A 17618-nucleotide genomic window follows, 5' to 3' on the forward strand; every position below is an offset into this window, starting at 1 on the left:
TTGGACTGCAACTCACGATCCAATTAAGCTGCTAATAAAACTAAATTTATCCATGAACTATGACCATTTTTTTGTGCAATACGTAATCAAACTTACAACATTCATAATTTTTAACTTCGCTTCATTATTATGCTCTGAGCTTCTGCAAGAACTTGAATTAAACTCTTCCCGTAATTCCACAAATAAAAGTTTTCCAAAGTAGGACCATTACGACTTTTATTTGTGCACTACTTTGGTACGTCCGTTTTAACAACCGTCTTTGTTCTCTTTAAATACAACCAGCATATTCACTGATTTGTGGTGTGATGTGAGGAGGGGGAGGGGATCTCGTCTGTCCGGGTTGAACGACGGCTGATGGAGATCTTAACGCGTTTGAAATTATTTTTATCGAGATGAAATGCCCGGCACGTTTCCATAACGGGCTATTTTCGAATAGAAGGGAAGCCTTTAAATTGAAAGGGACGTGTATTCCACCCCCGCCCCCTTCCTTTGCCCCAAGAATACCGTCCAATGGCACGCGCACAAATAGCGCTCGGCCGACGGCGGTTGACGGGAGAAGGTCAAAAGTTCGCTCGCGTCGTGCGGGTGCGGCACAATGCGGCGTGTTGTGGGTTGTCGTGGCCGCCGGCTTGATAGAGGATGGAGGGGAGTGAGGGGAGTGAGAGGAAGGTTGTGGAGGAGGTGGGGGGAGATGACCACGCCTCCTCGGCACGCTCCGGAGATCGATCCCCCGTGGCTGTCCGGCGTCGGCGGTTCGACGTTTCGGCCGCTGCCCTTGAAATAATAATGCCCAGTGTCGCTGACCGCTGCAGAGAATGGCCGGTAGGAGAGTGAGAAGGATAGAAGAGGGAGGGGGGTTGAAGTAATGGTCAGCGGGAGGTTTAAAAAAGCTTTACGTGCCCCCCCTCTCCCCCCCCCCTGGTCAGACGACCCCGCAGGGTTTCCCAAAGCACGCAACCGAGGAGCGTTTGTTGAAAAAGTGTTATTTTCACTTCCAATTATATTGGTATTTTTATAATAAGTATATATAATTTATAATGTTAACAATAAAACATATGTTATACACACTGGATGCACAAAAATTAGTTCGTAACAATTTTAACGTGCAGTCGAGGCCCCGTTTGTAAACTATGCAAAACCGCAATATGCAAAATAATCAACAACGACATTTCAGCGTTCTTGGCCGGTTTTAAAACTACACATGGCGCAATAACACAACGCAAGTGTTGTTCAAAATCGATCTTTCTTGCGTTTACGAAGGCAGTGTTGATGAGAAGTGTTCCGGAGACGTTTAAAGACGCTGACGTTATGTGCACAGAGCTATATCGGATCTAAATAATGTTTACACTAGTCAAACTTTGATTCAGTGGGGAAAAAAAATGATTGATAACTTATTTTATTTCATAATACATATTAAATATTCAAAGAAGCGCCCGGTATAAATTCGCTTTCTACTGTTTTTCAATTTTAAGTTATAAGGTTGGTGACGTCTTGCGTGCTTTATAAACAATTGTTATTTTCTTGCGTTTGTTGCCTGTTGCGCTGTTGCGTCGTTGCATCCAGCCTAATGGCTAGGGTCCATGTGCATTTTGTCGTACGTTTCTTTCGTTTACCCACAATTTTTTTCAAGTACGAAAACGGCACATTAAGAACAGATACTGCGTAACTGTTTTCTGCGATGATAAACGGCCCCTTTTCTGAGCCAGGCCAGGTAAATTCTTCAGGGACATCACTGTATTAAGGGTACATGGGTAGGCTATGTGTCATTTATGTGTACAACAATTCTTATATAATTTTAATGACAACTCACTGAGATGCATTATTTATCTAAATATTTACCGTTGCATAACATGGTTAACAACAACGGCACTTTTTCTTTAAGAGGCCGTGTCACAAATTTGCGCTCCTATCTATATCAATGTTATTTTAAAAGTCAGTTTTTCTCAAATTCTATAAGAGGTAGGGGCCGGAAATTTTGCCTACTGAAAGTATACAATACATTTAACATAACCGCTTTTTTAAAATTTAGTTATCATATCATATATTATTTCTGTGATGATAATAATATTATCCATATTTTGATTTGTCCAGATACAATAAAATTTTGCTTATATTTATAATTATTTAGCAAAAACTGAAAAGACCATTCAAATGTATTGCACATTACCTTCCGATCAGTGTCTTCATGATCATGATGGGTTTAAAAACCTGGGTGTAATCAAGTCTTTAACTATTACATGACAACATTTATACTTTATAATTTGGAGATAGGCCTTTTTCATCCTCAGCCCCTGAGCTTTTACTATCTGGTCTGGCGACAACCTGACACTCTTCAACCACCCCAGGGGTCTCCGATTGCACATCCCATAAAAAAAAAGCTGTTCGTTCATTTGTTTTTGTGTTAGAGCGAAGGTTTACTTCTCCACAAGTGCCACAGTCTTCACACATTTATGTCAAGAGAATATTCCGCTGATGTGACGCCATACGAATGTATTATTCGCGACCATACAACATTTTTGTTTGTCATCGGGAAGAAATAAAATCATGGTGTTTTTTTATACAGGGAAAAACCGTCGTTTATCAAGCAAGAGTGGGGTGTTTATTTCAACTAGAAGAAAGAAAAACAAAGGGGAAAGTTTGCAGAAATGGAGAAGCAAGGAAAAATTTAAGTAAGTTTTTTTACCATATTAACATTAATAGATAGTAAATTGTCAACATCAGCTAAGAACATTAAAGATAATCAAGAGATCGCACAAAACTTGTACAAATTAAATTAAAAGCTATATCCATAAAGTAACGTCGTGTGCAGAATGCCAGTGCTGAGAACAGTTTTACCCTCTAGGTTTATTATCATGAGAAATTTCTTTACATCTTCCCTTGACCACAATAATCCAACGTTCAATTAGTTTAGGCTCTGTTGGTGTTATAATTGCAGTTTTATCATGTTATATTTGAAGATAATGAAATGGCTAAGAAACAAGGTTAGGAACGACAGGCAACAAATAAAATATAATATGTATACTGCCTCTTATTTTATTGTCACTGACACAATTCGGAGTTCCATCCTAGTGTGTGAGTGTTTGAAGTGAGCGTTAATTTTGTTATTTCGTTAATTTAGCATTTATTTTGTTGAACATGCATAGCACCACCATACTGAATGATCAAATTGAAAATTTTATTTGGCCAAATGATGACATGGTGTAATTATTTTAATGGATGAATTCCGACATCTCATTTATTATAGTTCATTACATTGAAACAATAAAACACTACGTGGTGAATAGCTTCAAAATTTCTATGTTGAGATCACTATCACATCCAAAATGCGAATGTGCCACCTTGTTCCCCACTCATTTTGTCTTTTACTTTCAACATATATATCACAAAAGTTTTGTTGTACATCGAAATGAATAGATATGATGTGTGCCATACATTTTCCTAATTATATTAACAAAATCCTAAAACTGAGGAAACTGAATCATTGACAGCAAAAAGTGCTAGTCCTGTAACAGTTTCAATGATTTTGTAACGCCACATCGTATCTCAACTAAACGATATGATGAAATATAAGATACAAAATTTATTTATTGTAAGATTATGACTGGTATATTGCTAAATTACATCCGACAGCTTCCAAAATGCTGATTGTCATGCTACGTCTGCAGAAGCATTCGTGAAGACTATTTTGTTTGAAGGCAAATCGTGTGTTTTCAATAATATTGCAGTGGCATGGCGAATGAATTAGTCACATTCAGCACAACAGTCAATTACGAAAATAAAATATAACATTTGTAAATACTGAGTTTATATTATCGAGTAGTCAGTGTTTTCATAATTAATCACTGTCTTTCTTTATGAAATGTAGTGGGAATCCTGAATAACACATATAGGTAAAAGGATGTTTGACAAAATAACTATATTAAAAATATATATATTTACAGTGTAAATTGCAAAATTCTATTGAAACAATCTGCATCCCAAATATCTAAAATATCAAAGAATAAATTGGATATATTTTTTACAAGAATTATGTTAACAGCAGGTACTTAAATACTAAACAAAAAAATTATGTTACGTCAAGCATAATTTATAAGAAATGTCAAATTCAATTTTAAAAATGAAAAATACATAAACTGATGTGCATGATACTGAAGAGACGGTCTACTTATATCACTCTACAAAAAGAAAAGTAAAAATAATTTTTATATAGAAACTTGGCTAATGGTTTTGCGACAGCATTATTGCATGTATAAAACAGTTTTTTTACATTGATATGCCATCTGACGTGTGTGACTATCTGGGACAGTTAAAAATTACCCTTAGACACATTGTTTCTAAGACATAGGTTCAGGTTTAGTTCAGAAGTAAACTATTGCAACAACCTGCCAGCATAAATGCGAAAATTAATTAGTTTGAAAAATCGGGCTTAGGATATTTTATATTTCACTAGCAATAACTTCTTGTGCTAGCAGTAATTTTAATTGTTTTTTATATTACAGGCTTTAAAGTATATCGATGCCTAATTTACAGATTTATGTGCAGCAGAAATGTTATGTCTAAATACATTGTTCCTTTATTATTATTATTATTTTTTTTTTGCTTTTGAAGAGTCATGTCTGTTTGTTTTTCAGACTCCAAGAAAGGGACAGCACCGAGACTTGCTTCTCTGGTATTTTACGAAAGTCACCAGAAAAGTATCAGCAGTCAACTAATTTTTCTGAAAAAACACCTGAACAACAGAAAGTTCTAGCAGCATCGTGTTCCACTAATAAGTGTCAGTCGGAACAGCAACAAGTTACCCCAGATGGTAGCAATGTGGATACTGAAGCGTCGTTTGTAATATCTGGAAGAAGGATAACTGACATTGATTATTTTTTTAACAGACTAAAAGTTTTGTGTAATCATGGACCACTAGGATGTGGCATACAAAACTTAGTTATCACAAATGAAGCAAGAAGAGGTCTCAATTCAATTTTCAGTGTGAAATGTAACATGTGCAACTTTCAAGATACTCTACACACAGAAAACCCAAAAAGTGATTCTATGGACATAAATACAGCTGCTGTAACGGGATCAGTCTGTATTGGCATTGGACACAGGCAGTTGGAAGAACTCACTGCTGCCATGGATATACCAACAATGTCCGCAAACACGTATGCTAAATATCATGACAAAGTAAGTGATGGCTGGGAAAAAACTGCAATAAAAGAAATGGGAATTGCAGTTCAACGAGAAGCACAGTTAGCTGTGGAACGAGGCGATGTCGACGAAGATGGATTCCCAGTTTTGACAGTCATTGCCGATGGTCAGTGGTCTAAAAGGTCATACAAAAACAGCAATTATAGTTCGCTCTCAGGAGTTGCTGCCATCATCGGATTTTACACACGAAAAGTTTTGTTTATCAGTGTGCGAAACAAATATTGTACAATGTGCGCTCGAGCAGCAGCTATGGGCGTAGAAGTTAAAGAACACATTTGTTACAAAAATTGGTCAGGAAGCTCCAGCAGTATGGAAGCAGATATTATATTGGAGGGTTTTAAAGCAAGTGTGGAAATGTATGGAGTGAAATATGGGACGCTTATTGCAGATGGTGACTGCAGTGTTTATAATAGCATTGTGACTGCAAGACCTTATGGAAATTTGACTGTTAACAAAATAGAGTGTCGCAACCATATTTTAAGAAATTACTGTAACAAACTAAAAGACATCACAACAAACAGTTCTTTGAAAAACATATCTCTGAGAAAAGCACTGGGGTCAAATATTTTAAGAATGAGAGGTGCCGTGAAAGGAGCTGTACGTCATTGGCAGAATGAAAATGTCAGTGAATACGAAAAAATAGTAGGCCTGCGAAAAGACCTCAAAAACGGACCCAAGCATGTATTTGGTGAACATTCCGAGTGCTCAGAATATTTTTGTAATGGAGCCAAGAATAATGAAATCAATTTTGTTCCACTTTTAGAAGAAAGCGGAATTTTGCATACCATAGAAGATGTTGTAAGTCACTGTATACTGCGAAATGCACGAAGTCTCTTGAAAGATGTGGACAGCAATTCTGTTGAACAATTTAACTCGATTGTTGCAAAATTCATCGGCGGCAAACGTGTGAATTTTTGCCTGAAGAGAGCTTACTCTGCAAGAAATTACGCTGCAGTCGTATCTTACAACACAAATACTCCTATCTACAAACTTCACAAAACAATGTATGAAAGAAGCCCTGGAAAGTACGTGAAAAGACTTGAAAACAAAAGGAAAGCAGTATTGGAAATACCCCGAAATAATGCAAAGAAAAGAAAGACAATTAGCTTAAAAGTTATTTCTTCACAAGATAAGCATTACGGACCATGTGCGCAGAAGCCTGACTTGACAGTTGACGACTACGAAGAGGCAAAGTCAATGTTTCTAAAGAATCTACCTGCAACTGCAGAGCAACGTGAAGAGTTGGAAAGAGGTACTCTACTACAAAGAGACAGTGGGCGATGGAAAGAAGTGCGTCGGAAATTGCTTACAGCTTCTAATTTTGGATCAGTTTGCAGACGACTTCCTTATACACCATGCGACAAACTTGTTGTCAGTATGTTGTATGGAAATTTCGACACCGATGCCATGTTGTGGGGAAGAGAAAATGAAATGAACGCCATTCAAGAAGTTGAGAAAATACTTTCAGTCAAAATCAAACCATGTGGACTATTTGTAGACCCAGAACATTCATTTTTAGGTGCAACCCCGGATGGAACTGTTGACTCTGATGGCCTTGTTGAAGTTAAGTGTCCATCGTCAGCAAAAGAAATTTCTCCTGACGATGCTATACTATCTAGAAAATTCACATTCTGGAATGTAAAGGATAAAACACATGTTGATGTTATCAACAAGAAGCATGCTTATTACTATCAAGTTCAGGGTCAGCTTCATGTTACCAGGAAATTGTACTGTATTTTTTGTCTGTGGACTCCATTGGGCTCAAAAATAGAAAAAATTTATCGAGACGATAATTTCTGGAATTTTCAGATGAAAGAAAAACTTATGTCTTTTTATATGGATTGTATGCTTCCAGAATTAGTAGACCCCAGGCATACCCGCTCGATGCCCATTAGGAACCCAATTTACATCCTTCAAGCTATTAAAGAAAAAGAGGAGAAAAGGAAAACTTCTTGCGCAGAAAAGCAGACCAAGAAATCTGTACGAAGGATGTTATGAATTAGGCTACGCCACAGTTTGATTTTTTGTGGTGATATAAAATAAATTTTCTTGCTAGGGAATGTTCATTTTGAATTGAGCATTTTTAAATGTCAGCGTAGAATATGCTTATCTGCCCATTTTGTTTCTTCCATAATAATGAGTAAAGTTAACATTGTCATAGACATTTTATTATATTCGTTTGCCGTCCAAGTACAAACGTCACACTATATCGCACGTAATTATATATTTTACTAATTTGTTAGTTGCGATTTTATTTAAGTTACAAATAACAGTAATAAAAATTATTACTTAATAGTCCAGAATAGAGATTGAGTTATTATTCATTTAATAGGGGTTTAAAATATGGTACTACATACCTACATACTTATATTATCTTGTTGTCTTCTTTGTAACTTTACTGGAATAATGGCATTTGGTATGTATGTTAACTCACAATGAAAATAATTCAGAAGTACTCAATTAACAGTGAACAACCTAGGCCCTATACTAATTTCATTATTTTGATGGAAATATAATTGAAATTACTAATAATGAACTGTATGTGTTTCACGTAGAGATATCCTACGAACTGTATGTGGTACAGACCAACATTTGCTAAGACTCTGTAAATAATTAATTTCAGTTAATGTGTAGAGAATATTAAAAGTTAGAAATAATGATATAGGTATATAAAACAATGCAAAGTTATTAGCATAAAAATAGAAGTAATTTTTACGTAGCACCTACTGGAATGAGTATTTTGTGTTGAATTATGTGGCATGATTAATATTCTATTATGGTATGTGTGTTTTGTTAAAATCTTATAAAACATAACTTACTGTTGAATGATTTTCATTTTTTGTGATGATCTTACTTAAACAAGTTTTAATTATATTACACATGTATATTTTAAAAGTATTTTAATGTATACTTATAGAATTGTAATAGGCTTTATACGGACTCTCACGATGCATGTGAGCATCTATAATTATCTACATCACCATTATGGCCGTTTCACAATATCAAATATTTATTGAATTCAATCAGTTGCATTCATTGTGCATGATTTTCGATATGTACATTGAATTCAATACAAATGGAAGATGTTACTCAACTAAGCTTATTCTTATTAACTTATAAGTAGTTTGTTTGTTCAGTACATAAAAGTAAAAGAATCTTTATTATTTAAATAATGAGCATCTATAAGCAATAACGTTTTCTAAATAAACATAATGGAATATATTTTTTCAATACTTTATATCTACGATCACATCAACGGCAGTATTATGTATTCAATGAGGTAATGACATATCTTAAAAGGATATTTTCTCCTCTGTAAAGTAAATTTGTAATGCAGCCCTCTTAATGTTAGTCTTGTAAGTTATTTCGTCTTTCTAATATGCTACAGCAATATATAAAATTAGGTTTTGTTTGTGTTTTAGTTTTGTGTAATGTTAAAGTGTAATGTAATCAATTCAATATTTTTTTTTGTAAAATTGTATTCATAAAGGTACATATCGTAATAAGATAAATAGTAATATTTGTAAATTTAAATTCTTTGAAACAAAGTCGATAAGAGGTTCTCCTACCTCTGTTAAACTGTATGATGGTGCATTGTAAAAAATTAGCCTGACTTAAGTGAGATTGTATTTGGATTGTGTGTAATGCATATGCAATATCTAAGCATATGAATTTATGTTATCCTTTTAAAACGTTACATGATGAATTTCGTATACTTTTTAATGTCAACTAACATTATTTTTCACGGAATATTACATCCAGATAAAGAATAATTACCATATGTTTGAAGATTAATTGTATTCCGATACGTTTAAAGTATTAAAATTTTTAGATTTGACTCATACTATAGTTGTATAAGTGAGGTTTCTTGATTCTGAATCCCTGCATCCGCAATTTCCTAGTGAGCCGCCGGTCAGATTGTCATCCTCTCAGATTGTCGAGGAACCAGATACATTTTTCGTCGAGTAAGTGGAGCTGTCAACCTTCCCACTAATCCTGTGATAAGGGTATAGTAGTTTTATCACGCGCTGCGGCTACAGTTCCTTCGGTTGAATAAGCCACTAAATCTCACTGTTAAAAGAGAGAACTTCTAGGGCAGAATATTGGAAATAAACATTTACTGACACGGCCTCTTAAGTTGTTAGGATTGTGAAATAGATTCGAAAAGGATAGCCCTATTAACTAAGTAAGGTTTTATTTATCACCTAATATTTACACTATTCGTTAAGATACAACAACTTTTGTCTGTCCACAATTTAGTCACTCTTTCATTACTCTCCCCACTGAAGCTCGGCTCGACAGTCTCTCTCTCTCTACTGCTCGTCTTTCACCACGGACCTCTGTCTCAACTCACTACCGCAGGCCGGCCTCCGTCTTAAATACCTGCCAAGTTCTGACCTGGAAATGTCTCGCAGCCCTAAGTGTCACGTCATCAGAATCCCCGACATAACACCCGAAGCTACGAGAACAATGGCTTTCTAGTAACGCCACTTCACGCTGGACGGTGCTCTGGGAATGTGCCGAACACTCGAGAGACAGGGAGAGAGGGACTACTCCTAAACGGATTACCGCTACCTGTCCGGGAGATGGGGCCCTCCTTGGACCCATCGCTGGCCGGTGCGTCGGGCCAACTGGCCTGCCTCGTTGTCTCGCCTCTAGTGTCCTCGTAACAATATTTTCTTTATTGTGGCTGTGTACTTTTTTAAGTTTTAGAGGACAATTTTTTTTGTTTATGTGGCTCCCCCCCCCCCCCCCCCCTCAGCAAACCGGCTACGTCTCGATCCTCCCTCGCAGGCGACTTGCCCTGCCAGGAACCCGGGTAAACAGCCCCTAATTACGAGCAGCTGTCATGTCCCGTAATGGATTGCCATTAGTCGCTGTGTCGCCGTGTTGTTCCTTGTGCTCGCGAGGAAGAAGGAACGGGCTGTTTTTTAAAAGTTTAATTCAGAGGATGAGTGGTTTTTTTTTGTGGCTCGGTGTCGCGTTTCTTCAGCTTTCCTTGGCGCCTGTTCGAGACACCCCCTGCTGCGAGCAAGAAGATAAGAGCAGAGATTCACAAGGAATTTCATTATACTGTGCTATCTTTTCGTCTGCGCCACGTTGTTTGTTTTTTTTTGTCTAAAGAAACACTATGATACTTTTACAAAGACTTCCCAGACACCGTCATTAGGGCAAAAAGTAATCGAATTTTGTTGCTAATGGTTACACTGTTAGAAATTGACGTAAAATTACTGACTTTTCAAAAAATCTACTTGAAATAAAACAAAGTTTATTCGTGATTCCACACGACTGACACCTCGTAGCAATCACGTCTGAAGGCATAAGATTTTGTTAATACTCAAAATTTCATGTTTAAATTAAGGCTAGCAAGATCTGCAACGAGGGTTCTTCGTAAAAACAAGATACAAATGCTCTGAAATTACGTATCCTTATCGACATTCGCTAAGTTACTCACCCCATGTTGCAACAGACATAGCGTCAATACATAATGATGTGTAACATCTTAACTCTCGGTATTTCGTCAATGAAACCATTTAATATATATATATATAATTATATATATTCAATGATGAAACGGAAGTGGCATGGAACGAAAATGTGTCATGTGTGGCGGATGGCGCGAACCGAAGGGAAACTGTTTAATTTTAACAAGATGGACAATATTTTAATCAGATTCCTTGTCAAAAATCAGTTCTAAACCCTGGGTTAAGTATTTTTCCAGGGTTTTTTTTTTTTTTTTTTTTTTTTTCGCTTTTATGGGTGCCTTTTTTATTATGTACATAGTTTAAAATTTCGATCTGCCAATCAAATAATTTAATAGTCGGCGTAGCTGTCCCGGCAACGAATTCTAGAGACGGGTGCGGAAACTAAGTTGATTCACGTACAAGAAATTTGCGAATATATTTATCACGCTCGGTATTATTTTAAAGACATTCTAAGTTAAATTTCATGTCCGAGTTTCATATTATTTGTAACGTGAGCACATGAATTTGCTCGTTACTGAGGTTAGATGTTACACGTCTCCTGCAATTAGGTACTGAATGACTCGCTCACATTTTTTTTTTGTCATCACTGTGTCGGTTTGTACGACTACACCACAGTCACAGATATATTCCGGTTCGGCGTTTGTGTAGCAAAATTCGTTGAGGCGTAACCATGGATGGTTATGTCAGAGTGTAAAGGATGGTTTATTTAGTCACAAAAACATACGTAATGCCTCTCCATTTATGTTGAAATGTTCATTCTGCTTTTTTTTTACACTCGACGCATTTTTAGGGCTGTAATGACACTCTACTGTAATTATAAATCACTTAAACCACATTGTTGAATTGCTAAGTATTATCAAATACATTTACTGCGTATTTTATATTTCGTTCTATCTTCTAGGATTGGTTACTGAATTACAAACATATACAAAAAAAATAGGCCATGCCATAGCGTGCACAAACAACCCGCAATATTACACTATCGAGACAAGTGATTAATAAAAATTATTTTCAAAATTAATTTCTTGGGAAATCAAAATGTTACACGTACGTGGAGTTAACCTTTATTGTGTGCAATGAAATACTAGAATCAGAGTCAAAGTCCATATTGCGTCACGCAGCGCAGTTGAAAGGCTGCGACCCACAGTCCTTTGTCTTGTGCTTAGAGGTGATGGTACACTTCATGTGTGAGCCGATATCACCCTTGATGTCATCCTTGGTGTCACCTTCTGCGTGTCAGGATGTCTCTCTCCAGGTAGGGTGTACAGCGTTACGTAGTTACACCTTCTAAACTTATTTATTTATCGTGATTATTGGTGGCGAAGCTACGGTGATACGCCTTTTCTTACACTTTACCACGTTCATAAAGATTCTACCATTTTATGATATAATAAAAAGACAATTTAGCACGAGTAAAATAGAAGTGATGACAAAAATATGTAAATGACAGACAACAACTTAAATACTAATGAAATGTTCAAAATTAAGAGTTAAACATTAAACAATTTAGGAAAAAAAATTATTATTAAAATGATAATCAAAATTAAACACAGGCATACACGTGCTGAATTTAATTAATCATTTAAAATCACACGTAGCCAAAATGAGAGGATCAGACAGTATAACATTAACACCACTCACTCGCACATTCACGCGCAGATTCGTGCAGTTGTTAAGCCGCGGAGTGATCATACTAAGTAGGTGTTCCAAAGATGCTTTTTCAGCCTTTTTAACCACGACGTAAAAATAAGGGTGTTATGTTCGAAGCCCATGTATGTCTGTATGTCTGTGGCATCCATCTTAGCTCATAAACAAATTTGCCGATTTCAAGCATTTTTTTTTAATATTTGAAGACTGGTTTAATCGGGATGGTTGTAAGCTAAGTTTATGAAAATATGTTTATTCGTTTAAAGATCATCAGTTCTTTTATACAAATTTGCGTTCATCAGCATGTATCTGAACACACACACATCAGTGATAAAAAAAACAGTATAGTCATAAATCCGCATTGAAATGGTATATGGAAATAAATATTTTGGAATACATATTATTTTCTGCGTAAACGTTAAGATACAAAACTAAATAAAAACTGTATAATTCTAGGGTTACCTTCCAAGTATGCGTGAGCCTCAGTATTTTTTTTAATGAAGAGTTTATTTAAGTTATATTTAAAGGTTAGTGCAACAGTTACGACTGATTCGAATATATTTTACCGTGTTTCGCAAGCACTTTTGTCTGGATCTAGATCAGCCTCCCAGACAAGAGTTCAGGCCCGTGGTCCATTGTACATCTTTCAGCGAGACTGATGGAGGCTTCTCGGGTGTCCTTCCAGGCTCCAGGCCGTGCACGGAGGAAGAGGAGGGAAGGGATGACTTTGTCACTCCGCGGGGCAAACCTTGTTGTGTGTTGTAAAGTCCTGCGGAGCCTCGTGGAGGGTGGTAGTGGAGGAATGAGATGAGTCGAGGGGGTAGGTCCATCCCATTTCCTCCCCGGCCCGGCCGAGCTGTCTGCTGCCATCCCGGGGTCCATTTACCCGGAGACGAGCTTCATCCCCTTTCCTCATCCGCCTCCTTCGTCCGCCGGAGGTACCATCGATCCGCGTCGACGAAGAAAGAGAGAAGCGAGGGGTCGCGCCACGGTCCTGGTTTTATGACTCGTCAGGCCCCGCAGGCGATTGAAGAAAAGGAGGCAGGAGGAGGGTTGGTTAGGAAAAGGTTATCGCGGGTAAGAGGAAGTGGAGCGACCCTGCATGATGCAGGCGGGGCGTCAACACGGCCCCTTTCCCCTTCCCCTATCGGCGAGGTGCCACCTGGACGCTGGGGGGAAGATGTCGATGACTGGCAGATGCCTTGCAGCCTCTCAGTGGCGTCGCAAGAAGCACGGCGACATTGTGCGTCGTGGATTGAGTACTTGATGCGGTCGGCGTTAAAATCAGGCCAATCCAATTTTTTAAAATATATATTTTTTTACGTCATTCTATGACCTTTTATGTCAGCTCTGAACCAATCCAGCTCAATCTAATTGAGAAAAAAAATGGCTTCAAAAATGCATTTCTCACCAAAAGCAGCTCAATTTGAATTTGAATTCTTTTTTTTTTATATAAAATCTCCGTGGAGTTAGAAAATTTCCTTTTAACGATTTTTGACAAAATTGTAAGATATTTCATAAAAGTTTAGATTTTAAATAATATAATAAAAATTTTATTATAAATACTGAATATTTAATTCAATTATTACACTTTACCAACATACTACAAATAAAGAACATTATTTTTCCCTATTTCAATTAAAAAATAATTTATTGATTTTAGCAAACTGTAAACTACAAACATTAAACAAAATTAACTTTTTTTGATAAAATTTTAAAATTTTACACGAAAGTGATCAAAATAATTCAAACAATACATAATCTTTAAAAAAAAAAAAGTGAGAAAGTCTTTCAGTTCTCGCTAATGATGAGTAACATCTAACCTCGGTAACAAGCATATACAAGTGTTCTCATGTTGCAAATACTTATAATACAAAACTCAGGATTCGAACACGATATTTAACACAGAATTCTTTAAAATAATGCGAACGTGATAAATAGGTATACGCAAATTGTGTTTTCAACTACGTTTGTGGACGCGAAAAACACGTAGTTTCCGCACCCGCCGATAGAATTCGCTGCTAGAGCAGCTAAGTCGACAAATAAATCATTTGATTATCAGACCAAAATTTTAAACTATTTAATGAAACGACTGCGATAAAAACGAAACAGACTTGAACAAATACCAAACCCCGGCTTCGGACATACATTTCGACAAGGAATTTTATTAAAATACTGCTCATCTTGTTAAAATGAACTAAACAGTTAATACTATAAAAATTCCTTTTGCCTTTGTGAACTTCGGTTCACGCCATCCGCTACAGATGGCAGCACCGTGGTTGTTACACATTTCCGTTCCTTGACTTCCGTTCCATTCTAGAAATTACTCCCATTAAATGACGTATACCGAGAGCTAAGATATTATACATCACAAACTACAAGTGTTATCAAAGCCAAAAGCTTATAAAAACAGTTTTGGATCTAAGTTCTTTCAAACAACTTCCAAGGCCTACGTAAATGAAAATGCCCAACAGTGAGTGAATTTCGCGTTTCATGTAAAATTTCTGAAAATTAATTGAGCTGGTTTTGATATTACGCCTCATTTATCATCAAGCAACTAATGTTAAATTTTAAAGAATTTTCAAAACTCTGTTTGACTTAAGGGGGATGGAAAGGTAAAATATCTTGGGAATGCTGGAATCGAATATCAAGGATAAAATCTGAACTACTCATCATATTTCTTTGCGGTTTGTTTTGCCAACTAGATAATTTAATTACAGAGGGTTGTGTGTACAGAAGTGGCCACAATAATGCATAGTTTTTTAGAAAAAAAAAATAACTTTATGCAGAAATAAGGGGTATTAGCCACAAAATTATAAATTATACCAAAATATAATTTTTGAATGGTGTAATACAATATTATCTAGAGCTCTATAATAAAGAATTTTACGTAATTGCTCAACAAGCGTGTCCTTCCTTACCTAAATGTTGCATGGCAGGTTTTAATTGGTTAAAATTCCTTTAAAATTCAGCGATCAAGTGTTTTTCACTTTTATTATAATAGAGTTCTAGATAATATTATATTACACAATATAAAAATTACATTTTGGTATAATTTTTAATTTTGTGGATAATACCCCTTATTTCTGCATAAAGTTATTTAATTTTTTTTCTAAAAAAACCATGCATTATTGTGGCCACTGCTGTACACACAACCCTCCGTAATTAAATTATCTAGTTGGCAAAACAAACCGCAAAGAAATATGATGAGTAGTTCAGATTTTATCCTTGATCTTCGATTCCAGGATTCCCAAAATATTGTACCTTTCCATTCCCCTTAATAATGAGCTAACAATAATAAAAATTTCAGGACAGCTATTAACGGAGCAGGGATGGGAACTGAAAGATTCCGTCTCGAATTTAATACAGGGGTGCCCACAAGGGGGGGGTAACGACGCAGACTGCGTCATTAAAATTTCAGGGGGGGGGGGGGGTTAAAAGACGAGAAAAATGTATATATTATTTACATAATTATAGCTTCTAATGTGAAAATACGTTTCTGGTGCTTTGATAATTGAAAGGGATCTTGTAAATCAAATTGGCAACCCCGCACTTTCCTCAACAAAAGCAGTTTGGCATCTGTCGGTTCAGGATGGAAATATTACCTGAAATGACCAAAATTATTATTATTATTAGAAAATCAGTTTTAATTAATGCAAAATATGATAAAATATAATACTAAAAAAGTATAATACTAAAAAAGTATAATATTATAAAATCATTGAGTAAATGGCATAAAAATTTCGGGCGGGGGGGGGGGGGGCGCATCAATAGGTTGTGGGGGGGGGGTGAGTCAGTGTTTGGGGGGGGGCAACTGTTTAATAGATTTTAGGTTAAAACAATTATATAATCATATAACCCACATCTGTCTCAATTAGAGTATAATATATTATTCAGTGGCATGACTGAAGTTTATGGTGACTATGTGCTACACATATTTTCTCCTGTGCACGCATTGGCGTATAGTATTGAATTTGTTTTCGGGAATGAATGCCTATAACTATAACAGTACTGTTAATTATGTACGAAGACGAAATTTCAATATTACAAGGGAAACCCATGTTATAGTCTAAAACATGTTTAAACGTTTCCACAAAAATGACGTATTTTGTTTCCCACTAGTGAACACGTAGGTAATAAGTCCTCATCATCATTTCAGGTATAGTTTGAATACTATAAAGTTCTTTATTAAAATATTTGTTTTTATTTTCGTAATAACATTTTACGTTTTATCAAAACACAAATTCTTAAATTGTATTATTTACTCGAGGTAAGCTCTCGTGAAAGTGTACCGTCACTGAGAAATGAGTATTATTATTATAAATAAAATAAAACTGTGATTACATCAGAAGACCCCAGTGACGCCAAGGGTTTCCAACAGTGCCATGTAATCAATTTTTAGAAACGACACATTTATAGAAAAATTAATTTTAACGACGATTTTATTAATCAGTTTAATTTATCGTAACTCATTTCTTATCTGAGACGATTGACACAAATTTTCACGAGTATATTAACATTATAATGCGTTCCTGTCACTATGAACTCTTGCAATAAATTTAGGAACATCGTGACCTGTGTACACCATTACATGAAAGTTTACTCAGACACAGCCTGGCTTAAACTTATTCAATAAGACTGCGGGCCAGGTGAGTATTGTTACGAGTGGGGAATATAAAGTTTTAAGGACGGCAGAATTATTTTAATCGATTTCCATTTTATACACTAATATTCACAGAAGTGTTTTGTTTTACGTCTTATGTCTGTCTAAAAATGAACACTTACACAGCTACTCTCTACTATTCCCTCAAGTCAATACGGACTGTCTATCTTGGTCCTTGACGGTACACCACTGTTCCTGAACATTCTTGTCACCACTACTCACTCAAAAAACACTTCACCGGACGCCATCGCAGACAAGTCTTCCGTGTGACAGCAACAATGCTACTGAATGCCCCTGCAGTCTCTCGGCGACAGCAGGTACCCGGCGACTGATATCCTGTCTCCCGGCGACACGGTGGCGACAGTCTACCGTGTGAACACTAACAACACTGCGTATGTAACTAGGGATAGCAACGATATATCGATATATCGGAAATGTCGATATTTCATGTTCAAACTATCGATAATTTAGCATCGATATTTTGATGTCGATATTATCTTGATATCGATATTTTGTTCCGATAATATCGAATTTTAAATAATGTTTTAATTTGTAAGTAAAAAATATATTAAAAATATCTGTAAATAAATTTAGCAGAAAAAAAAAGTTGACTGAAAGCTTCG

General features: G+C 36.2%; 2 protein-coding genes across 2 annotated transcripts in view; one reads left to right on the forward strand and one right to left on the reverse strand.

Moving 5' to 3' along the window:
- The window catches only part of LOC134530796 (roundabout homolog 2-like), a 347447-nt gene that overhangs the window by 226233 nt on the left and 103596 nt on the right, over positions 1 to 17618 (reverse strand). The window lies entirely within an intron of this gene.
- Positions 2599 to 8455, forward strand: LOC134530795 (uncharacterized). The gene is made up of 2 exons (XM_063366005.1): positions 2599 to 2669; positions 4632 to 8455. The coding sequence occupies exon 2, from the start codon at positions 4993 to 4995 to the stop codon at positions 7195 to 7197; it is 2205 nt and encodes a 734-aa protein (XP_063222075.1). The 5' UTR covers positions 2599 to 2669; positions 4632 to 4992; the 3' UTR covers positions 7198 to 8455.

This window comes from Bacillus rossius, chromosome 3 (assembly GCF_032445375.1).
Source record: "Bacillus rossius redtenbacheri isolate Brsri chromosome 3, Brsri_v3, whole genome shotgun sequence".
Classification (NCBI taxonomy): Eukaryota; Metazoa; Arthropoda; class Insecta; order Phasmatodea; family Bacillidae; genus Bacillus; species Bacillus rossius.

Bases quoted from the DNA above. Each gene is read 5' to 3' on its own strand.
- LOC134530795 (XM_063366005.1), top strand. From the start codon at position 4,993: ATGTGCAACTTTCAAGATACTCTACACACAGAAAACCCAAAAAGTGAT.